This window comes from Helicoverpa zea, chromosome 18, assembly GCF_022581195.2.
Source record: "Helicoverpa zea isolate HzStark_Cry1AcR chromosome 18, ilHelZeax1.1, whole genome shotgun sequence".
In the NCBI taxonomy this organism is placed as follows: Eukaryota; Metazoa; Arthropoda; class Insecta; order Lepidoptera; family Noctuidae; genus Helicoverpa; species Helicoverpa zea.
The window spans coordinates 3,429,231-3,454,633 of record NC_061469.1 but is presented as its reverse complement, the minus strand read 5'-3'; the positions used below and the strand labels follow the sequence as shown (position 1 = coordinate 3,454,633).

The 25,403-nt window shown below is 36.8% G+C and overlaps 1 protein-coding gene across 9 annotated transcripts in view; it reads left to right on the top strand.

Moving 5' to 3' along the window:
• Positions 1-1,929: 1,929 nt before the first annotated feature.
• Positions 1,930-25,403, top strand: part of LOC124638768 (NAD kinase-like) — a 42,461-nt gene continuing 18,987 nt past the window's right edge. The window contains exons 1-2 of one of the 9 annotated variants that reach the window (XM_047175856.1): positions 1,930-2,129; positions 6,975-7,106. In XM_047175856.1, the coding sequence (XP_047031812.1) occupies positions 6,976-7,106 (131 nt within the window). In that variant the 5' untranslated portion in view covers positions 1,930-2,129; position 6,975. Of the gene's footprint in view, positions 2,130-5,943; positions 6,048-6,974; positions 7,107-8,481; positions 8,777-12,731; positions 13,308-22,848; positions 23,111-25,403 lie in introns of those variants that run through there. The other 8 variants (XM_047175857.1, XM_047175859.1, XM_047175858.1 and 5 more) reach the window with 8 other exon arrangements.

Sequence of the window (25,403 nt, the reverse complement as noted above, 5' to 3'; positions counted from 1 at the left end):
CAAAATTGTTTTCTTTACTAAATGACAAGTCAGTCCCCTGAAACATTACCGTGATATCAATCTGCCACGAGAAGTTGAATGGTTTAGAATTTAGGCGTTTTCAGGAACCCTTTGGAAGACCCGCTATACAAGCGACACTGGACAGTTTTTTTTAATTTGATAATCGAATTTTCGTACCACGCAGTTCAGAAGATCTTATAAATTCTGAGTCCACAACTCGGCAAAACCATTTAATGGAAGTTATATGTACCTATATAACGAAACTGAATCATGATGATCAGTCCAGTACATATACACTGTACAGACTGCTCTGAGGATTTTCTGTAGCATATAATTGTTTTTGCCGGTAGAGAAATCATGGAATGGCTTCTGCTGCGAGTGAAGCAGAAGTGAATGTACCTAAGTACTAGCTAACAGTCACATATCTTCCTACCATCCTTCTGGAGACCTTCGTGTTCCCCGTCGCAGACCTCCTACTTTTACTGGATTTGCCGACATTGAAAGAACTCGAGTTGGATTTTATTTCGAATGGAGAGCTATCTCAAAGCCCCTGAATGTCTAATTTTGTATTGACCTCTTTAGTTAAACTAAGTAGGTATCTTCAACATCTATACCTCTAGGTATCTTTGCTTTGATCATATTAATCACAGAAAAAAATAAAAAACAATATATCCTCCCAGCTTTTTTCCCAACTATGTTAGGGTCGGCCAGTCTAACCGCATATATGTAGCTGAGTACCAGTGCTTTACAAGGAGCGACTGCCCAATCTCACCCCCTCATCCCAGTTACCCAGGCAACCCAATACCCTTGGTTAGACTGGTGTCAGACTTACTGGCTTCTGACTACTCGTAACGACTGCCAAGGATGTTCAATGACAGCAATGAAAAAACAATCCAAACTATAAAAAATAAAATTTAAAAAATTCAACATTACAATTTAATCCGAGCACCGATTCGCAAAAGTTCCATTGGAAAGTGTGATGAAATGTAACCGGCAACCAGTCTGAGGCGGGTCATGACTCGCCAAGGTTACCGGCGTATGTAGATCAATATCTATTGTGCAATCTAAAACTACAATTACTGCTTAGCCCGTGACTGGGTCTGATGGATTGGTGTTATTAGTACTGTAGCTAGACGGATTGGGTCTGTAATTAGAGGCACGATGTGATGGGTTTGCCTTTGTCAATGATAAGCTATGGTAAACACTGACATTAGGACCAAATTGGCTTATTACTTGTAAGTTCAAGTAAACATAAGTTAAATCCATACATAAGCAGAGTTTAGAATAAGTTCATGAGGACTAGGATGACGGGTCTGCACAGCGGTTCCTGGCCATGACAGGTCGTAGGTAAACCTACAGAAATATATTTTTGTCTGATATCTTCTGCACATGTGCAATACCACTTTTGAATATTTGAAATGGTAATAAGAAAGCGAACGTCAAACGACAATTTAACGTTATAATAATCCTCTACAGCCTTCATTATGTTAACTTACCTATTGGAAAACTGCCCATTTTCCTTTCCGATGAGAAACAAAATCAATTCGTGGTACACATACTAACATTGAACTTTATTTCTGTAACTTATTTACGTAACTAAAGCGACGGAGAAAAAAAAACTAGGCTTCAGCGATTTTTGTTAATTAACTCCATTACTTTTAAATAATCCACTTCGAAATCGTGCACAACATCATTATAAAATGCACAGACATGATAAATGATAGCCAGACAGTCGGCTTGAAGTTTGATTGATAGATTTCCACGGCCCATTCATCGTTCAGATTAATAATGCATATCGTGCCCATTGATCGTTGCTCTCGGAAACAAGTGAGAGGCTTTACAATACGACCGTGGCTTACTTCATTGACAGATGGTGTTCGCCGATCGCAGCCTACGACGCGACCCCACGGCGAAAATATACGCGGCGCATTGTCATACAAATGTTTTAAACGCGCACACGCACGCGAAACCGCGCTGGCGTTCTTTTTTCAAACATTTAAATTTCGTGTATAGAATTTTGACTGGAGTGATTGTTATGTGGACTTTTTGAGTGTTTTTTTTTATTTATAAAAAAGTGTGTTGACTTTGTTTTTTTACTAAAACTGTTGGCGCATGCTCTGCATTTAAAGGTAGGCTAATATTGATTTCGTATAGATTGTGAGTGATAAGACTGATGTTATGATGAAAGCTTTGATAATGAACTGAGAAATTAACTGGCGGTAATAAAATGTGACCCTACAGGTACTGATAGGTTTTGGATATGCCTGTGATTATGGGCACTTAATCTTTAGTGTCTAAGATAGAATAAATTAAACATAATGGACCATTATTTACCATATACAAAGTGAGGCTATTATCTATGTAGGTTAACTAATTAGAACCAACTCCATTATGATCTAAGGTAAAGTAGACCTAACATTAAAGACCACACAACAAGCCAGTAATCGGTAAGTTACAGACAGTCCTCTAGATCAGTTTCCAATCGTAAAAGATACTATTTTATACATAGTCTCCCAACAATTGTAGGGTTAACTGCTGTCAATAATTTGAAAATCTATATATCTTTTCCCAAATTTGCGTAAAAAAATGAACTGTTATTTTCAGTTCAATCAGAATGTCTTAGCCTAGTGATTCGTGATCATCTATCGGACTCGTTAACATTTTTACAACATCACGAGCTATTTTAGTATCTGTTGGCAAGTGAGAAGGATCAAAAACATCATTAATTTACATAATTTACAAGGGATTTCACACAAGAGGTCCACTAATACTTGATTGACGTCAACATCCATATTTATGGAGATAATCCGATCTCCTTACAAGACCTGTTTCCTTGATTTCATAACCATTGGTATTATGTATTGAACTTGTACATATTTGTCGTACATAAGCGTTGATTAATTTACTTTGTAATTATTGCTTAGGTACCTCTTCCTTTGTTGGTAGTTGTGAATCATTCGACCTTATATTTTTCTTCCTAGTAATGAACATATTTTCTTCAATGTAGCATAATTTTTATAAAAATGTTATAGGTACGTTCGCTACCTAAACTTTAACGTTTTTGTTTTTACCTGTCCTTGTTGTGTGCGCAATGCCATTAACGTATGAAAACAGACACTTATTTTTATCTGGGCTTCTGTTAGACTCCAGATCTAAATCCGATAGTAACGATTTATCAATGTCCAAATCTAAGTTCGTGGAGACGTAACGTAAACAATACATCTACCCACATACGTGATATTTTCGGGTTAGTTGTCAAGAATGAGTTTTAGCACTTGTGGTAAGTAAGTGTAAGTAGTCTATGTATAGTAGTGTTTACGTATTTTGTTGTATTTACTTACTCTTCTACGTTGCCTACAGTCCTAAGGTCCATAAATACAATGTGCAGCATAGTAAATCCGCTCATTTGCCGCTGCTTCATTTTTAGCATGGTCACTTTGAATGTGTGTCAAATTTTTACACGTAAAGAGTTCCCCTGGGATGTTAGGCTTAATATTACACATTAGTCGCTTTCAAACGCGCGTTTTAAGAACATGAATAGCAACTGAAATGTGCGCTTTCAAGCAAGGGTGTTTCAAACTCACGCGTTCACTTCTTACCAAAGAGATCTCTATGCTTCTTACAGATGGATGGAAGAAGTATACCCCACTAGCAACAGTGTATTTAGGTACTAATAAAACGTATAGGCAGTTAAGTTAATGTCACATGTCACCTATTTAAAAATCAAGGTTAAAGAGATCAAACATAATATCTTCCACATCATCTTAAGTAGCTCTTTATTACAAGTTTAGTACCTACTAATGATTCACACGCTAAGAGCTGTGAACTTATCGATATCGGAACAGATTATATCGAAGTTGTAATCAATGAAATTATTAGTGATAATCGTGCCACTGAGGCTTAATGTGTCTTTAATGATAACTTTGGAACTTGGTATTGTTTCCACACGTTAAACCCTTACCTGCTTACATGTTAACTAAAATTGGTTGCATTGTGTGCATTAACCCAATAATCTGTAGGTATCTGAATTGAGGTAAATAGATTGACAATTCATTCTTGAGATTTTCCTCGTTAGTGCACCTATTAAAAATCGGTAAGCCCTAATAACCACAGAAGAAGAAATCATTCCGATATAAAGGACAAAAAATATTTTTTTGACACAGCCCTTGAAGTAGGTAGATGGCACAAATAAAAACACATTCAAACGAAGTTGACACCGACTTCTAGAGCCAAGTCAAAAGTTTAAATCCTTTCCAGTGTTTTGTGAAGTCGGCTTTTTTTTTAAAAGGTCATTTCGCGGGCTAATAAAACTGAAGTAAGTCTTCAGTTTTATTGTATCTCGGTTGATCGATTGACATGTCAATATCGACCCACACAATCGCTCAAAATCATAATAATGACTACAAGACAAGACCTGCAACACAACTGGTTTCAAGTAACGACAATATTTTATGGGATTTGTAACTTTGTCTGACTCATGCGAACACGTGTTGGTGACATTTGTGCTCATTTGGTTAACAAAACACTCTCAAACGGTTGGAATAATGAATAATCAAGAAAACACATAATTTTATTTTTTTCTTATTTTGATAAAACTGTGGTCATTAGACAGTGTTTTCGGTCTCTTAATTCTGCACATGCCTCTCCATCTGTAAGTTAAAATTTTCAGAGCAATTTAGCATAAACGATATGATAAATAGATTAATTATCTTCATCAACTAATCCATCTAGTGCTTATTATTTTATTGGTTTTATTTCAATCACATTTATTTCTGAATCCTTTTCTAACAAAAGTTTTTCCAAATGCGAGACGAGCACTTATCCGCAAAAATGCAAAGAAGCAAATGGTAAGGGCAGTTGTAATTAAGTACATCGGACAGAATAGTTTCACAATTTCAAACGTCCAAAAAATCAAATAATATTTTCACAACATCTCAAACACGTATCGAAACTAATCGCCTCTAATCGTTACGACTAAAACGATTATATTATCGATTACTGACACGTATTCGATAATTATAAGAGCAGCTATGATATGGCCAGCTCAAACGACGCAACCTCGTAATTCGTAATTACAATGACACCACCACGACAGGTTCGCCTTGGCCAAAGAACAGGATCCCACTATTCGATAGCTAGTTTTGTTACTCGACTTTGCCTTCACGATTTGGCTGATAACCATAGCTGTACCTACCCTGGCATTGAAGACTCATTCTTGTTGCGAAAATGAACAGAGATTGGGAGCATTTATTGCGTCAAGGTAAGTCACGAGAAGTACAATTGGAACATCCCAAAATACAGGTTTCGAAATAAGATCTAGGTATCTATAAAGAATAGATCTTAGAAGAGCATTGCACCTAGATAAAGTTTCAATTTTACAAAAGTTTCTGTCAGGTTGGATACAGCTCTTTACTGTTTAGGTTTTTAAGATTGAGAAGAAAATAAAACCGCAGCAGAGTCGTTCATCGATGATACATTAGTATCACCACATAAAACCGGCAAGCGTTACTGCGATAACAGATGTGGTAAGAAGGTGTAACGAATGCATATTAGTTCTTTTTGAGATAGATCCAGATCACTAAAATTGATCTAAGTCTAGACCAGCTCACCTTGACAAAACAATAAAATTAAATGACTGTCTGTCTAAGATAATTCGGCAAAAAATGTTAGTATCCTTTCCCAACTTTACAGTTCCATATTGTTCTATTTACGTATGCATCTATCTTTCCTATTCAATAGCATTGTTCCAGAGGATGACGTATTTAGGTCCATAGAGAGAAAGCTGACGTCATTGGCAGATAGATAAGGCACAGGAAATCAGTTCCTCCGTCTATGAACTGAACAAAGGGTGGTTTCAAAACGTGTTATGGGAATAGAGTGTTCGATATTCGAAATTACGGCAACTAGGAACTGGAAATTGGGAAGATGGGAAGGATTAGGCAACGTTATTAACTCCATGGAAGGGCGGATAAGTTTTTCAATCCAGTTTGGAAGTTCATACATTTTTCAGTTCAGCAATGCTTTATTTTGCTTCGTCAATAGTTTCGGTAAGTCCACCTGCCTGAAGCATTACTTTTTCAATCAAAGAGAGTGCTAATAACATTGGATATAGAGTAGGCTACTTGGAGATCAGTGGCCGTGGAATGTTGGTTCATCATCCTCCCTCCTGCCCTTAAATTAGCTAGGGAGATGACCAACTAAATAATACGGAATGGTAAAAGAATTTCAGTCATTAGAGACTTCGTGATGTTTATCTACTTTACATGTACCTATCGTCTACATGTACATGTCTACCTGCTGTAACTAGTGTAGGTACCTACCTTCGAAACCTGTGCGTTTTAAAATGATACAGGTAGATAGATAAATAGATATAGGTATACTTTATTATTAGGTAGGTACACCAATTTTTCATTTTTGATCTTAGATTTAGGTTAAGTACCTAGGTGACGTTATGGGCGGTCTTATCGCTAAGAGCGATCGCTTCCAGACAACCTTAGGATGGATTGAGACGAGAAGGAATGGTACATTTTTATTTAAGCCAATATAACTTCTACGAGTAGATGAGAATAACTTGTTTTTTTAATCATCAGAAATACATCTGCAAAACACGAGCGAATCAAATTGAGAATTCACCTATTTGATAGCAATTTAACAAAAAACACATTTATGATGAACACTTTGATTAGAATCATGTTATTTGTTTGAGATAAAAGGTGACGTCGATTGTTAAAGTGGCTTCCGCGTCCTAGGTAGACTAGATGCAAATTATTTAAGTATTTTATATACGGAAAGAATACTTAAACGTAGAAATACATAATCAAATATTATAGTCCAAAAATAGTACCTACGAACTATGCTAAGCTACCTAATTAAAATTATCAAGAAATAACAAGAAATCGTTAATTTAATTCACGTTGTCACCAGATTTTATTTGTTTTGTCCATTATTTACCTACTTTACACACTTTTTTCCAGAATGAACGAGCAAGATTTAATGGTGGCCCGCGCTTTAGCGGCTGAGTCCAAGGAGAATTCGCCGGGCGGATCACCTGGACCCCTTCGAAAAACTATACTGACCAACCTAGCTGAAAAACTTAATACATTTAGGTTAGTATGTTTTTCAAACAATCACATGAAAATAAAAAAATATAAACTTACTAGCTTCCGCCAGCGACTTCGCCCGCATGGTGTGTTGATAAAAAGTTGCCTATGTGTTAATCCAGGGTATCACCTATCTACATACCAAATTTCAACCAAATCGGCCCAGCCGTTTTTACGTGATTGAATAACAAACATACATCCATACATTCTCACAAACTTTCACATTTATAATATATAAGTAGGAAAGTAGGATTTCATAGTTTAAAACCTCATGAAGAACTGATTTAAATTCACCTTAAGTTTTGGTTTAAACATGTAACACTAGATGGCGGCACACGTATATTTTAAAAGCTGAACTATAGAGAATTGGAGAATAAATAAATATATTCCTATAAATACTAAAGGAGATGGCCAAAAAAAAACCCAGAGTCGACAGAAACTTCGTATGTATGGTTGGATTCAGTATAATTTGTAGATTACAAAAAGTATTTCATATCATCTAAAAACCATGGGGTTCTCTTTTTGCAAGGTTTTTTCGATCAAGATTTTAGTACATAAAAAAGCTTAACTTTTCTGTTTGCTGTTCATTAGAAGTTGTGCATAGGGTAACTAAGTAAGGTAAAAAACTTTACACTCAGGTGTATGACTGTTAGCACTATACACTAGTGAAGGTTAAGAGCTGACCTGATGATGGAGAAGAGAGAAGGTCAATGGAACTCGGCAATGGTAAATATTAACTACCTCGTGTTTGGGCTTATATTTTATTTTTTTATTATATTATTTTCTTTATTTTCAGTTTTTTTTTAAATAAACCTTTGCCAGTTCAGAAGTTTACATATAACAGGGAAACCTCTTCAAGTAGATAAGGTCGGTACTTGATCGTAACTGGAGTGGTTCATGTGATGCAATGGGTGGGGGTCAAACTCAAGACCTTTTAATTACCAGGCAAACTCTTTAATATTACTATTCGCATGTATAATGTTAGTATACCTTGTTGTTTATGGTCCTTTATGTAAATAATCTTTAAAATCAACATAAATTCAACATAACCTATTTTTGTGAAAATAAGATATAGCTCCTATACCCCATGGATTTCAGGCCAGACTTTTTGGCACCATCAAAGGTCTATCATAATGAACCCATTGGTACCCATTTCGTTGCTGTCGATTCTGGGTTTTTTTACTATGAAAATTTGGCCATGTCCTTTATAATTTAAATATTATAATAATACTTGAAAGTTGAATAAAATTAAAAACATAAATTACTTACGGCATATAGCCAAAAGACACGTATTTAATACACTAAGTAAGAATTATGACGGAAGCAGATTGAGTGTCAATGCCGTCATTGTCAATGTCAAATGAAGTGACACAAACGTCAACGTCGTGAATGCAATTTTTACGGGCGTTTATAACCTAAAATGAGATTTTAATTTAACACAAATTCGTATTTAAAATGTTCTTCCTATTAAATAAATAATGACTCATATTAGACATCATGGTGACAATACAGTTGAATGACTACATGAAATGAATAATATTATGACACTTTTGTGGAGTAAGCTGCAAACAGTGTGTTTTGAAGATGGATAGTAAACTCTTGCCTATGCCTAAATCGAAGAGTCGTGCAACTACTAGCGTGGAAGCCGCTGAAGAAGAAGACAGGTGTGTACTTTCGTACGTAAGATTCCTTTCTTCCTTCTCTTCAAGTAGATAGACCTTGGAATCTACTCGTAGTTATGTGTAGATATTTGTAGCTCTAGTATTTATTTACTTTTTGCATTATTCTCATTAAAATGTTATAGAGCTTTTTCAAATGACTACTTTTCTTTATTTTTATATATTTCAAACATTTTCGCTCCTAGTCTGTGATTTACCTAAACGCAACTATACATAGTAGCGATACACGTAACCCATGGATCTGTGGAACGTAAAAATTTGCATTCTGTGCTTTTACGCCTTTACTCTGTCGACGTATGTAGGTACTGCAGTTTAATAAATTCAATAAAATTGTTAAACTGGCTCCCTAGGTATGCGTTCCACTGACCTTTCTCTTCTTTTATTTGCTTAATCTATACGTAGATACATGAATTAGGAGTAGGTACGTGTAAAAATTGCGAGGATCTCAATGCGACTTATGTTTTTTTGTTTTAATTCTTCTACATGGGTAATTAAATAAATATAAATAAATGAAAAAAGTTTCTTTAACTGAGGCTTCTCGTTGCATTATTATTTATTATCATTAACAACGCGGAACTCCCGAAACTCGTTGATCGGAATTCGAACGCATAAACTTGCGGAAAATAACCACTACTGGTTTGTTGCTTAGCGGCTCAAAACTCAAAACGCACCTCCAGTTTTTTGTGAAGTATGCAGATCTTCAAATCTGGAATTCTGAAATCTGGAAAAACTTTATTTTTACAAAGTACTACCGTCCTCTTCTGCGAAACTTTCCTTCCTGGCGTTTCGCGTGGAAACGTCGCAACGATCGTTACGACGACCGTAAATCGTCATCTATTACGTCATATGAGATTAAATGACTAATGTACTGCTGCATGTCGTTATTCAGTGGGGCAGCCATAAGAATGTTCAGGACTTCGCAACGACCCCAGCTTTTGCTCGCCTCGTGAGGAAAGGAAGAAATGCGTTTGTTTGGCTATACTACTACAGATTGTAGGCCACGCGTCGATAGTTTACGTGGTTCCATAGTTAACAGCGTAAAACAGACTAAAGTGAAACAAATTTCAGAGCGCAATTAAGACAATGCCATTTGGCCTCAACATTTCCAAAAACACATAAGAGCACCGCAATTGTGACTCGTATGTGATTTGAACATGCAACCTTCTCATTATCTACAAACTAACTGGAACGAAGTTATTTTATTCATATTTATTTCAAAAATACATTTTTATATTGATCCTAAAAATTAATAAAGTAGTCACAATGGCGAAAAAATACAGTTTATAGGCCCCAAAAAATTCAGCAACCTTAATCCATTGTCCATTGAAGCACGTATGATAAATCGTTAGCGTGCTAAGATCGCAGACTTGATGTCTTAAATAAAAACAACACAGATTCATATCGCGAAGTCAATTGTCCCAAGTTAAGCCCACGCGGCTCCTACGACACAGTTTCGGCCACACCGGCTACTAGTGTTTCAACTTTTGGAGGCTGACTCACGCCTGACGGTTGACCCGACAGGAATGTACCACTTTCAGGACAATGACTCCTGACCTACACTGGAATTAGACTCGGTGAACGGCAGGAATATGTGGATTTATAGAGTTAATACTCCATACTAATGAGTTTTATGTGAATTTCGTAGGCATGCCTCAACGTGGCTCAAGTGAGTTTGCGTTGTAGTTGTAACTTCACGCCCATATTGTTCTCGTTCCGAGAAAATTGTCGTTTGCAAATACTAAAACAAAACGTAAACCTCACGTTTTGCATTCTTCTCTTTCAGCTCATGAACTTAAATTCCTCTTTGATCTTAATTTGAAAAAGGAGTAGGAAGATACTTGAGAGGTATAATTTTAATAAATTAATTTTAATGTTCATGTTATATAAAACTTGTTCGCAGTTTTACGCATCGTGCATTGTCATCTCTATTTGCATTCAAAAACTCGTTTTCTAATTTGCATTTTACGAGCTAGCAAAAAATATTGTGTGAAGATTCCTTTATTTTTCTTTGTGTTAAGGAAACGTCAATTCGAACTGCCATGATTGTCTCCAATCTTGCATTACTATCATCTATTATTATTGCTAATTACAATTCTTCCACAGTGATTATTCTGTCGTTTCTAGCTCTAGTTTTGAGATAATAACCGTTTTGTTTAGAATACGTGTGGCAGCTTCATCCGATCGATCGAGGATGATTTGCGTTTTTGCCTCTCTTAACGAAATCCTATGATTTATCGAGTTAACGGTAAAGTTAATACGATGTTACTTAAATAGGTATGAATCTCCAAGTCCATAGTTTCCAGTATCACGTGAACTTGTTATATCATCACTCAATTAACAGCTTTCATGTCCACTTTGCTCTCTATATCTTATATGTATTTTGCTCAAGATAACGGCTGCTAAATAAACATAGATAAAGATTTGTAGTCATGGCAGGACTAACAAGATTGGCTTCAGATAAGGACAGGTTATTAAATGGCTCTCATCTGATGCAGCCATTTGGGTTAATACTGAATAAGAATGAGGGAAAATACAGGTTGGCTCTGTACCAATTCCATTCGCGTCATGGAAGAACTAAGCAAGTTCATATTCGATAGATTTTCATAAAGGGGTTCGCTTTATGAATTTTTTGTTTGGCCGGGAAGAAATGTGTTAAGGAAAACACATTTAAGTTACACAATCATGTGGAACTGATTAATTGCGTCAATCAGACAAAATATTCAAGTGACCTTTCTTCAAGCTTCCGCTTTATAAGCATCTATAAAATATTAAACAAAGAACGTATCGTTGAACACAACAGCCTTCTTCTATCCATGTCATTTTTTGAAGTATTCAGTAAAATCATTCTTATATTCTGCAGAAAAATACCGGAAAAACTTTTCCTCTTGTACAATAATGATCTTTATAATTTATTACTTCGGCTGGTGCGTGCTAAGCAGACGTTAATTAGCAGACACTTTCATTATTTAGCGGATCAGTAGAAACGGTCCATAATCTTGTTTTATTGTTGTATATTTTGCAAAAAAAATGGTGGTGGTACACGAACTTCTAATTAATTAATACACAGTAGACTTCACTCTGAATAATCAGCCATGTTTTGAAGAAAATATGTCAGAAAAACAGTATGCATATTTATCGCAGTCGCATTACAAATGAGGTGATCTGATCGGGTTATCGAGTGGCAAATAAAAACATGTTTTGGTGACATGCGATCGCGTGAAAGAATTCAGAACAGAAGACTGAGATTACGAAATCATGTACCTACAAGAAGTACCTACTTGCAGCTGTCCAAAGTAAATAAGAGTAGGTAAACAAGAGAAATAATAATATTTCGCTGCAACATTCACATTCAAGTAAAGCAAAATACGAATGGTGGCAATACGATCAAATAGAGAAAACACCAATATTTGCGATATTCATATGCATATGAAGCCGGATTCCTATCCGATGTCAATCCTGCGCCTTGCTTAGTTGAAGATTTGCGCCTTCTTTAGCTCTATTGAAAAATTACAACTGCCTCAGGGCTTGTTCTTGGCATCACCTGAAATTCTTGATTTGGAAACCTGAGAGCAGAAATTCAAGTCCTTTCACCTTCAAAACTTGTATCTTAAAACCTCTGTTCAAGTACTCTACGAAGCCTTAAAGTGCACGATTTTGGAATACGCTGCAGTAAAACAAGTAGTTTGGTAAACATAATTAACATGTGTTACTTAAGTCAAAACAATGTCGGCGTGATCAACGTGATGCCCTCCTTGCGGCCGTCACAATCTTAGCGATAACAACGTCCAGACACCTTTTGTTTGCAATTTTTGAGCATTCGGCGGCATCGTGGTCGTGGCGGGAGGGTTCGCCGCTCGCGACAGTCGCGCTCTCAGTCGGCCGCTCCACGCCGCCACGGCTCCCGCGCTCTCACGTATTCCGCCGCGGCTCACGGACCTATGGTCCACTTTGCGCGGTACTGATCGCGAACCATTTCCGTATATTTACTATAATAACTCATAATTAACAAGTCTTGGATAACATCGCAACACTGCTCCATCCAATTTAACAATCTTCACGTGTATGAATTTTGCAACGCGATTTCGCGCGCCGATTCCACTGAAGAAGGTTGCCGCACCAAAACATCGTCGGTTGCAACATTTTACACAACTTTTTGGATATAATCTACTAAAAATATCAAGAACTTGAAAGGCTGCGGTAACTTATAGTAAAGTTTGTCGGATTAACCGTCTTGAATTGCTGTTGCAACAGACCAGAGTACAAGGCTGCTCGTGAGAAAACTTTTGAACAATATTTGATGTTAAGTGATGTGTTAAAACTAGCGTGAAACAATGTTGTCGATGGATTCACTGTGGTGTGGCTCGGAGAGTGAGTTGTCAACTTTGAGACTGTGCAAAAGTGCGGCCGATAGACCGGAGTACCGGCTGTCGAGGCGCAAGCCATCCAAGAGCCTAATCCCGCAAGCCTTGCTGCACGCGCCGGAGCCGCAGCCTCGGGCACACCGGCGACGAAGGTCTGGTACTTGGCCGTAAGTGTATACCAAACGTTGGCATACCCACGTCCTGTTTCTTAAATATTTGTTTAATAAGGCAACACAGCCTTATCAGCTCTCCTAAAATATAATTTATCAATATTTTTGATAAAACGTAGGAACGCGACGATACCAGAAGCACCGATGGAAAACATAAACAATTAGCTTAATAGCATTTTTATCATTATATCACGTCTCTTCGAGAATTGGAACGACTGCAAAAGCATGTAGCAAGTAAATGACCCAATTAGCTCAGGTGTCGTGTCCGACGTATTAGACTGTGATTGAAATTGCAATGCCACACAATTGTATGCCTCAACATATCGAGTACACGATAGTTTTAATATTTTCATATTTTTTGCAAAAAATATACGTTTCTGATAATCTTGAAGATTATCTCTTTTGCTTCTTACTACTTTCCTTGATTCGTCTTCATATTGCTTATCTTCATGGTCTTCGTGTTGGTAATTGATAGAGCAGATTTGGTTCGGCAGGTTGGAGGCCCAAATATCGTTTGTGCATTCTCATATTTTCTAGGCAATTATTATTATAGAACATATCGAATGCCGTTACATTCTAGACTCTGGGCCAACACGGTTGGAGCAATGTTCCAGATATACCTGTTTAACATGTCTTTCAATGCGGCATGAGCAAGTATATGTCACACAAACTAATATTACACTCATATTGACCAATATTGACGTAGATTTAAAGACCTTTCTCTCTGATAGAAAACAATATGAAGTTAATGCAGTTTCCGCAGACTAACCGCCGTGCTATAGGTAGATGTTCTATGGTTTCACTCGGTACCTTATGTCTTTACATCCGTTCCGACCCAGATAGCAGTTGATGCGTTGCGGCTTCAACCTTCGGTAACTTGGTCATTCGAGTACTGTTTGAAATGATTATTTGCAAATGTTATGGTAAATAGATGCGAGCGTTATTAAAATTATTGGGCTGATATTAAAGCTTTGTTTGCATTGGTACCTGTTTTTCTTTCAAATATTGAGGTTAAGACCGAGCTTGTTTTTAATTAACCTAAAAACACAGTGTTACACATTCTGCAAAATTCCATTCAGGGTTGTGTTGTTGAGGAACAAACAGAAATGGGTTGCCAAGTAAGCTCCCACATTTGCCACTCGAACAGTAAGAGGGGTGGGCCGCAAATAATGGTCGTGAGTAATCGCAGCGCAAAGAAAGGAGGCACATATTTACATATTCCATATTTCAGTTTTGGACTGCATTTGTGCTTACTGACGTCATAATGCGCCAAGAAGGAACGCACAAATGCTAATTATAGGCAACACAACCATTCAGTTAGCGCTGGCCGAGGTCATCATTTGTAGAAAGTCGATCCTGTTTCAAACAGGCTTTCCCGCTCAGATATGCACAGGGAAATACAACTTCATTAAGAAGAACTTTAACGACAATGAATGCGTTTTCGATAATAAAGACAGTTATGTCATTAGCCTGTCCAAAAATGTTAATGATTTTGCAAATTACGTTGGTCAAGTCAACTTGTTGAATCAAGTGTTCATCATTTACATAATTGAGATACACTTTTCGCTTCAATGCTTTTTTGTTTTCTTCGAATCCAATTGCTGTTAGCACTTTCGTTTTAGTGAAAACTGGCAACCGTAATTAGTTTGAAGATCAATATGCTTTGTTTTGTTTTCTATTACATATTTCTCAATTCTGTTAATCTCATTACATACGAATAGAAGTATATTGTGGGCAGGGAAATCCTAAATGCGCTCGTATGTCAGTTTTGCGTCCGTTTGTTGAGCAATATTACTTTTCCTGCAGTTTCATATCCGCGGCTATGCAACAATGGCGTAATCGCACTAAATCCATTCTGGTACGCCATTGTTATTTTACGCAAGTTTATTTTTATAATCTTATTGCTTAGGTATGACATCTATGAATTGATCACGCTATGGAAGAGGAATGAGTACACGAGTGTTATTGAATAGTCTGCCTCCACTAATATAACTTAGTATGCCTATTCAATTACAAAAAAATATAATTTATATCCCTACTTATTGTCCCATTCCATAAAAAAGGCATATACTTGTGCAAAATAAAAATGCATTTACTTTGTAGAATTGTTTTTTTGCTATCATGATCTTCTTTGCCATAGCTTTAGCTTGGTCTCTCGTGTCGTCGTCAAACAAGTAGCATCGTATATCATTCGTACTTGTATCTGCATCTAATCATTTGCATTAACTGTTATGTCAGGATGTGGCTTATCGCTGTCAACGGCTTCATCTATCTTACTTACTCAGACTCAGGTATCATTTAATACTCTCATATAATATGCATGTACATGCCAAGACATCTCGACTTCTTTATTTAAATGCTTGTAGATGACTAACGGAAAATTAGAGATGTATACTATATAGTCTATGAGATTGTGTAGATGATGTGATTGGAGTTCGTCTATGATACCATCTGTGATCTAATGTTTGCAAATAGTCGTAATAGACAACGGACGTATAGTACCATCTTACGCATGCAATCTTACGTGTGTCCATCATAACTAAACTAACAACAGTTCAATTACCTTGTTACAAAACCCCTAAAACAATTATGAAGTATAATTTTATCAAGTCCTTGTTACATATTAATTCACGAATAGACGATGTTAAATGTGGAAATGCAAATAGCACGCGAAAGATAAATGTTATCTTTGAAATTGTATGACTGGCGTATAATTTATTCTAAGTTAGTATAACCGCAATTGCTTCCATAAGATTTTAATGTTCATTACATGATTCTATTGCTATATCTATATAGTACTAATGTCTTGTATGCAAAGTATATGAGTATTTCGTAACTTACCCATTGGTTACGTAACTTACTGCTTAAGCACCATTAGGGTGCTTTGAATTATAAGCAGGTGTGTCATTATGTGTATGGCTACCGTTGGATATGTGAGTGCTAGTCTAAGAAGGTCTACTTGCCCACAAACGCGCTAGATCATCCTTCTAAAATTAACTTAGGTATTTGAAAAATCCCAGTTATTATTTGTTATAAACTCTTCGTCGCAAGCAGGCCAACGTGCCATCGATGATACGAGAAAAAGAATTACCAGATTGAATTGCTGAATTATCATGCAAGCTTTTGAAGATCAGATTCCTGAATACCTACCTCAAAAATAGTAGTGATTAATGTAGCCATGTGCACAGCCAGCTTATTGGCGTTAAATTACATAGAAGTAAATAATGACGCGCGTCATTTGTACGTATTAGGACAAAATGTATTTGCAACTCCTGACGTGTACGTGTGGGCGATAAGGATCTGATTCACTGCTACCTTTAATTAAACCCCACTATAGGTCTTATTATAAATCGCACGCTTAGTTGGATCATTTCCGGCCTTTTATAGGTTTTATTATTTTCAATTAATCTTATCTTTAGCGCAAGGTAGTAATTATTTTAGTATTTTAGCTTGTAGGTTTCTTCTGTAGGATGTATTTCCATCTATGATCAAGCTTTTCCTTTTGTTAAAAAACTAGGCTATTCCTTATTCAACTTTTCCCCATTGAAATAGTTTCCCAGCTTCTAAAATTTTCATTGAAGTAGTCGCTTGGGAATCGCGGAGCGCTTTGTCAGGAGCTTTCAGTTGAGGTCTCTGAAAAGAAGTCTCGATGTATTGCATTTTTAATACAGCAATGAATCATATCTATTCCATGAAGATTTAATTTTTATATTGCAGTCATAATACTTATAATATCATCTCAGGTAGATAATGATGATCACTTCTGACACCAATTAAGTAGTTACCTATGTTTACTTTTGTTTATCTTTACGATACTTTAATAATAAAATACCTCAAGGCGTTCTCCTTGGTTCTTCATAATGATTGCAATATAAAATAAAAGATTTCCTTTAGATGATTGATACTTATGTTGAGTATACCTGAATTTCACGCCATTAATGTTAGAGCTCGCGTCGCTTCTAATGGATTCACTTAAGGCCGTACAGAATCGATATTGATTATTCAATTTTCTTGTCGTGCTCCTCCAATTTCGATACCGGTGATAGGTAATCTGATTGCCTGACCTTAATTCCCTGAGAGTTTCCACGGCATATATCAAATTCTTCACTCGTCTGTCGCATTACTGCACTTAATATTCTCTTCTAATGAAATTGAAAGGATTGTGTCTGGAAAATCTTTTCTGACAAATTGAGTTTTAACCATTATTCTGAAGCGTTTTAATCCAGTCCAGTCCACGCTTCACGGACCGTGACCAGCTGAATAGGTATTTGTGTATATTAGCAAACTCTTTGTTTCAGTCTACAAGTTTTACTTTCACAAGAAATACAATTAACTTGCATATTTTTTCCAAGTCTAGCCTTTCTCATCCGTTCACTTGCATTGTTATCATGGTAATTGCTGCTTAAATATCCTCCTTTCAAACGCCTGAGTTAATAAAGTTGCAATTATTTTCTGTTGCCTTGTTGTTGTTGTTGTTGGTGGCCTAGTGGGTAAAGGACCAACCTCTCAAGTATGAGGGCGCGGGTTCGATCCCAGGTCAGGCAAGTACCAATACAACTTTTCTAAGTTTGTATGTACTTTCTAAGTATATCTTAGACACCATTGACTGTGTTTCGGATGGCACGTTAAACTGTAGGTCCCGGCTGTCATTGAACATCCTTGGCAGTCGTTACGGGTAGTCAGAAGCCAGTAAGTCTGACACCAGTCTAACCAAGGGGTATCGGGTTGCCCGGGTAACTGGGTTGAGGAGGTCAGATAGGCAGTCGCTTCTTGTAAAGCACTGGTACTCAGCTGAATCCGGATAGACTGGAAGCCGACCCCAACATGATTGGGAAAAGGCTCGGAGGATGATGATGCCTTGTTAACTTGTAAATCCGTGATAAGTAGTTGCAAATCATGAAATCTAAGTAACCCATTCTTTTAGTGGATCATTTTCCAAAATATTTGTTTTTGTCTTTCCGTATTGTCATACAGGGACCAATAACTTAACTCTCAGGAATTTCACATCTCAATAGTATGGAAACCATTCAGCAGTTTAGGTAATTGAACTTTCATATTATTTCATGCATATGTATATTCTAAGCTCCGTTAGGTCAATTTATTCACGTCCGTTACATTTATGATAGGTATCAATTTGCTGTCATGTATAGACTCAAGTCTCAAGTAGATCACTTTATTGTTGTCTCAAAGAACACCTGTGACACTCGTGATATGAATGCTGAAATCAATGTACGGTGTTCCCGTGTACCTATAGGTTTCAATGACTGATATGCTGCTATGAATTTCATTAGTTGGTGCTGTTTCAATTTACCCTTCTCTGGTGAGATTTAAGTTAAGCTAGATTTTTCGTCTTCCTATTCTTCTTGTTTTTCGCTTTGGTAGATTTTATTTCTTAAAACTATTATTTACTTCTTTTTGTCATTATGTTTTTGCGTTTATATAATTTTGTTATTGGTAGATTAGTCAGTGTTTTGTGTTAAGATTCCATCGTAGTATGTCTTTCGAATGACATTGCGTATAAAACCTGTTGTGCGTAAAACTATTGAAGGATAGCGTAATTTTATTCTAAAAAAGGCAAAAAATATGCATTCTCAATAAATCAAGTCTGGGCATGTGAGTCACACTAAGGCTAATAAAAATATAGAGATCCATAAGAACTATTACGCTTTAATAGCTAAAGCTTAACGTACTCATAGGTTTAAAACCTAGGGAAGTTTTACAAGTGCACAGAACACCCTCAAAATGCCGTTGCAATAATGGAAAGCCCGTACATTTTCCAAGAGAGGACCGTACGACCAACGAAAATACGTTAATAAAACCTAATGTACGTACATGTTTACTCTTTTTGTCCACCCTGGTCAATGTTTACACGGCCGTTGCCATAGCAACACAGTATAACCTTTAGTTTGTAACATTCTTGGTATTTTTATCAGCCAATAACTCCTGATTCATGAGCTGATATTTTATTAAAAATGGTGGTCGTCCTAAGTTTATCAATCTTTCTTTGCAATCGTTTATATTCCAAATGTCCTCCATAGAACGAATGTAGGTATTGCACTTAGCATCTCTATTCTCTGGAGTTCTCTGCCATTGAGTGTTGATCTTTTGACTGAAAAAAAAAACAACGGAGCTAAATACTCACTCCCGTTGAAATAGGCTAGGACATCATAATAAAGAGGAAACATTTTTTTGGACTGTTTGTATGTACCTACACTAAATGCTCTGAAACAACTGAACCGATTTAAAAACTAAAATTCTGTCACTCTTGGAAAGCTACACTCTTTCCCAATAATACAGGCTATAGTTCCCACGGGATGCGGGTGAAACCGCGGGAATACGGCTGGTACCCAATAAACGATGGAACATTACAATTTGTTGTTGACAAACCTCATAGGTGATTTTGTTTTGTTTTCATGGCTTTATCGTCTTCTCGTTTAATAAACAGAACGATAAGGTATCGTAAAATTTTAATGGTTTATGAGTAAGAAACAATGATAATGTGGACTTCTAATATCATTGTGGTGTTATACTGTGCTCGTATATTAGTGGCCATGTGTATCTCCTCTAGCCAGTTACATGATTATCTTTATTATGGTACCACTAATATAAAGGTCGGGGATCTCGATTACAAAAGCAGGCCTTAAAATCTGGTACATTTTATCCACTGCTACCGAATTGGATCATCGGGTGATTCCTTTGATTAATAATATATCTTTCTTCATCATCTGCATTGCAGTTAGTCTAACTCGCAAGGGTAATATTCTAGTCTTCAAACTTCTCATATTAATGACTTCCTTCTGAATCGATCATTGTTTTATAAGACCTACGATCCGTTGACGTTGTCATGTTGTCACCGCAATGGAAAGTGAAAGTCAGTATTACGCCCAGTATCGTATCATAGGACCGAATTCCGGTCTTTTTATGTTATGCTTGTATGAGAACTACAGTTTATAGTGCAAAGTTGAAACGGATTTTAATAAAATCAATAGCTTCGTGATGCAGAAGTGCTGCATAGATTCCGGCTCCCTTAAGGACATGTTATCATGAGCCGATGATCACTCCCTCTACAATTTTTATAAGCAAGTTTCAGAATTACCAAGGTACCGATATTAAAATGCTCAGTACCTACTTATTGACCATGGAAATCCTTTTATCAGCAGGAAGTTCCTCTTGAAACAGTAATATTTATCGTTCAAATTAATAGTTAATATTTCACTATTAAAAGCTTGCGTACTATTATTTGAGACAGTATTTATTTTATGAAGATCAGTGGAGTGATATTCAATATTCAATCTTTAGAGCCATTCAGACACATCATTGTAATCTGTCATGATATCTAGCACAACATTTTCTCATAGAACAATGTTCGCATTACAAACTACTGTAAATCTAAACAAAGAATAAAGATTGGAGCTGTTATCTTTTATAGGAGCCATATGATGACCTCATGTTCTTGATATAGCTTTGTAGCAGATAACGGCACGTGGGTCGCGATCCACGACCTCATCTGTACTGATGTGAACTAGACTGGTTTTGTCAATAAGACTCACACATAGTCTAACTGTGATTTGTTTTTATAACACACACAGGCCCCTATGCATGTGAAAATAAAAAGATTTCCTTAAGTTTTCTGTTTAAATCTTCTGTGTTGAAGTCATTGTCATGCTTATCTGCACCTGTTAATATAATCAGTCAAGCAGTGACTTTAGCTGATTGAAAGATTAACGTTCTATAAATGATGGCATTACAACAATCGTCTATATTCATCTCGAAATACCCTTGAACTGTATCTAATTCATTTTCTTTGCGCACAATGTCTTCTTATGATTTGTGCTTAAGTTCACAGGTATTGTTCAATGGCTTGAGTTTCAGAACACTTGTATTGTATTTATAAAGTCTGAGTTAAGTCATCTGCAGAAACTCGTACGCTGAATGAACATCCTTATCGTTTAATTTGTTATTCAACTGTTTTTGTTCAAGAAAGTTGAAGTCCATGTGCTAAATCCTAATGTCTAAAGTCTAAAACGTTCGGTCAAGGATTTTACAATTGCATTTGTGTTTGGAGGCACGCTTATCACCTCATTACCTTCCTTCAGCCACGCTTGGAGAATTCTGTAGTCTTTTCTTTTTTGTGTTTTTTTTTTTTATTGTTACATTATTTAGTTATTTATTTAAAAGTAGCAAAGATCTTGTATTTTCGTACTACTTCAATAGGGTACTTCAAGAAATTGTGAATGGCTTGTACTTTGCAAAACTGGATATAACTGTCACCTGCACCATGTTTTCTCTTCTGACGTAACTAAGCACCCCTCTCGCGCTATAATCATTGAGGTGAGGCTTCGATGATGAAACTAGTAACGTCGCGCGATGTTCTATGTCGGTCAATGTTGCCATGTTGACACCTAGGTGTAGCCTTGGCCGTAGTGTTTAGCTAGGAAAATTATTTCCATAACCCACATTGGTATCTCGTCAAATTACTTTGCTACTCTGAAGTAAGCTGTTAGGGACTTCACGATGTTTACATCGTTAATTGATTCCCCTCGTAGATCACTTGATGTATCACCCAATAATGTTCTGTCCATACATTACGTCTGTTTTGTAGACTAAGCTGTACACGAGTCTTCGGGCCTACTGAAGATAAAGAACCGCTGTGACGTAGTTTTTCCATACTCTTCTGCGTTGATGTTTTGATATTCTATTCTCAAAAGGACGATCTTTGTCGTCAGACCTTTCTAGCACATGTCGTAGGTAGACTTACTACAGTTTATTTACATTCTTCTATGGATAGTTTTACGTGCGATAATCTCGGAGCATGAATAGAGTTAAGATGTGTGACATGCACATCAATAGAGGTCTTATAATGTACTACGTGATAGGTAACCTCAAGTTTTTGAATACGAATTGACGTGATAACTTTATAATTTATCTTATTCTGTTCATCAGCTAAAATAACAACAATAATTTTCGGCCATATTGTTTGTTGTATAAAAAAGTTTTTTTGCTGCAGTGCGGATCAGCTCACGAACTCGGTCACGGGTCAGCCAATGGTCAGCTGAGCAGAAATATCGGTCAATGTCGACCCGACACTACGTCTCCAAATGATATGCAAAATTTTATTTAAGACAATAATATATTTACGATATTATGGGAACAGGGCAGGATTAAGAAGTAGAAAAATACTGGATTACAATGTTCAGAATTTTGGAAGGTTTTTGCGTCTCTGTTTTAAAATTTTGAGCCAGACTAGTCACTTATTGGTCTATGCAGTTTTGGCTGCTGTTCTGGTCATCAGATTTAATCATCTTTAGGCTCGACTTGATAGATCGAATAGATATCAATAACTATCAGCATTAGTAAGCAATAAGTGTTTTGCAGCGCGAATGAACTCGAGACAGACGAGTGATAACATCAGGTTTATGAGAACGGTTCGTGAACCGACGCTCACGATAATCGCGCGAACACGCCAAGGTCAGAACTGTCACTTGGGACGAGCAGAGCCTGCGCGTGGACTCCTGCGCAGCGCCAGTCGCCAGCCGCGCACGCGCCTCTTCGCGCCCCACCACCGCGAGCGAGCGGCTTCGTTTCGCCGCGAAACATCACAATTTAACATTCCAATGCCTTCAATACATTATAACTAAATCTTATATCACAACTATGTTACCAATTACCAAATAGTTGACAATGTAAATAAATTGTACAATAGTGAAGTGTTTTGTGTGAAAAATGTTGCGCCGCCAGTTTTCTCACGAGTCGGGTAAAACCGAACTTGTTAAGGCACGAGAGGAGTATTTCGATCGGAGGTATGTTTTCAATTGACAATGCAATTAATATACTTGATAGGTGACTTAAAATTCATAGCTATTATAACCATTAAATGCGTTAGAAGTATGCAACCGCGCAATTATTATTTTTATATTATGGGGTTCTAGATATTCGCAGAACGACATGTAATTAGGGGTCGGTAATTGCAGTTGTTTATGATATTTACTATAAAAACGGTGCCTTAGAATAGGATAATAATATACATAGTATACGGAAAATACACAAACAAATCTAGCATGTTACTGTCAGTTTGACAACATGTTATCAAGTGGAGATTGCCTACTTTTGATGGTACATCTTATTGATAAGATTATCGAGTATTTTTGATAACTAGTATCACTATGTTATGTTTTTTAGTTTATGCGTTTTCGCGTTACTTCGGAGGCTGATTGAACAAACTTAGATGTTTTTTCTTTCAAAAATTTTCCGACGAAATGCTCGCAAAACCGTAGGAACGAAGTCCATTTTAAATACGCATTATAGAGTATGTTGTTTTTTTTTACTTTAAATTTTAAATTGTCTGTTCGCCGCTCCAACTATCGACCTTTGACTCCTAATTTTTGTTTTGTTTAAAACCACTTAGCCACTATGTATGCATAAACTAAACTACTACCTGTGTATGTATGTATAAAGTTCACAACACTAGGAAATAATATTGAAATATATTTTTATAAGAGCATTTCCGTACTTCTATACAGATTTAGGGGTAAAAAGTCATAAAACAGTTTGTTCTAATCATCTCATGGACCGGTTTTCCCCATAAGTAGGAAAAAAATATCCATATGCCAGCCTACCTTGTGAAAAGTGCATATTGCCATAAAGTTTTAAGATTAAACAGTGAAAGTAAATAACGGATTAAACGTTCATATAGGGAAAAATATACCCTATAGTACCTTCTTTTTTCGCGGGACATTTGGGTACCTATACCTACATACTTACATACAAATACCTTGTTATTATACGAGGGCGGGTCAATAAGTCCGTGACTTTTGGAATAAAACACAGATTTTTTGATAAATAAATCATTTTATTTTTCAACGTAGTCCCCCTTGAGCTCTATACACTTTGTCCAACGCTTCTCCAATTTTTTTATCCCTTCCAAAAATTAGAATTTGTCGAGGTCCTCAAAATAGGCCCTTGTTTGCGAGATGACTTCATCATTGGAGTCAAATCTTTTTCCACCAAGCCATTTCTTCAGGTTTGGGAACAAGAAGTAGTCACTCGGAGCCAAATCTGGAGAATAGGGCGGATGAGGGAGCAATTCATAGCCGAATTCATGGATTTTTGCCATGGCAACTGCACATGTGTACTTGCATTGTCTTGGTGGAAAAAAACTTTTTTCTTGGCCAAATGATTTCGGTTTTTTTTTCAAATCGTATTTGAAGCGGTAGGTAATAAGGTGGCATAATATTCCCCATTGATTGTTCTTCCCTTTTGAAGGTAGTCAATGTGGATTATCCCGCGTGCATCCCAAAAAACAGTCGCCATAACTTTATTGGCTGCCAAACTCACCTTGGCCTTCTTTGGTGCCGATTCACCCTTAGAAACCCACTGTTTTGACTGTTTTTTGGTCTCTGGTGTGTTGTGATGGATCCATGTTTCGTCCACTGTTACAAAACGGCGCAAAAACTCCTCCATATTGCGATCAAACAACGCCAAACCTTCCTGTGAAGTTGTTACACGATTGCGTTTGTGGTCGACTGTGAGCAAACGCGGCACCCATCTTGCGGAAAGCTTTCTCATGCCCAAGTGATCATTCAAAATTGAAACCATTGAGCCATGCGAGATCCCTACGGCTTCCACAATCTCTTGCACTTTCAATCTTCGGTCGGCCAACACCATACCGTGGATTTTTTCGATTGTTTCGGGTGAAGAGACTTCAACTGGGCGTCCAGGGCGTTCGGCATCTTCAGTGCTTATACGGCCACAACGAAATTCAGTAAACCACTTTTTTACGATTGAAATCAATGGTGCAGAGTCCCCATAGTATTTATCAAGCTTAGCCTTGGTTTCGGTAATGGTTTTTTTTCGCAAAAAATAATGCTTAATGAGCACACGAAATTCACTTTGTTCCATTGTTTCCTCAGATTACTGGGTAGTCTGATAAAGATAGCTGTCAAACACAATCTAACTGACGCAGCAAGTTCAAATTTTGTCAGGAGTCACCTCATAGATGCCTGTTAACAGGAGTAGTGTTGCTTTTTCAGTAAAGAGGTCAGAAATTCAAAAAGTCACGGACTTATTGACCCGCCCTCGTATCTATACTAATAT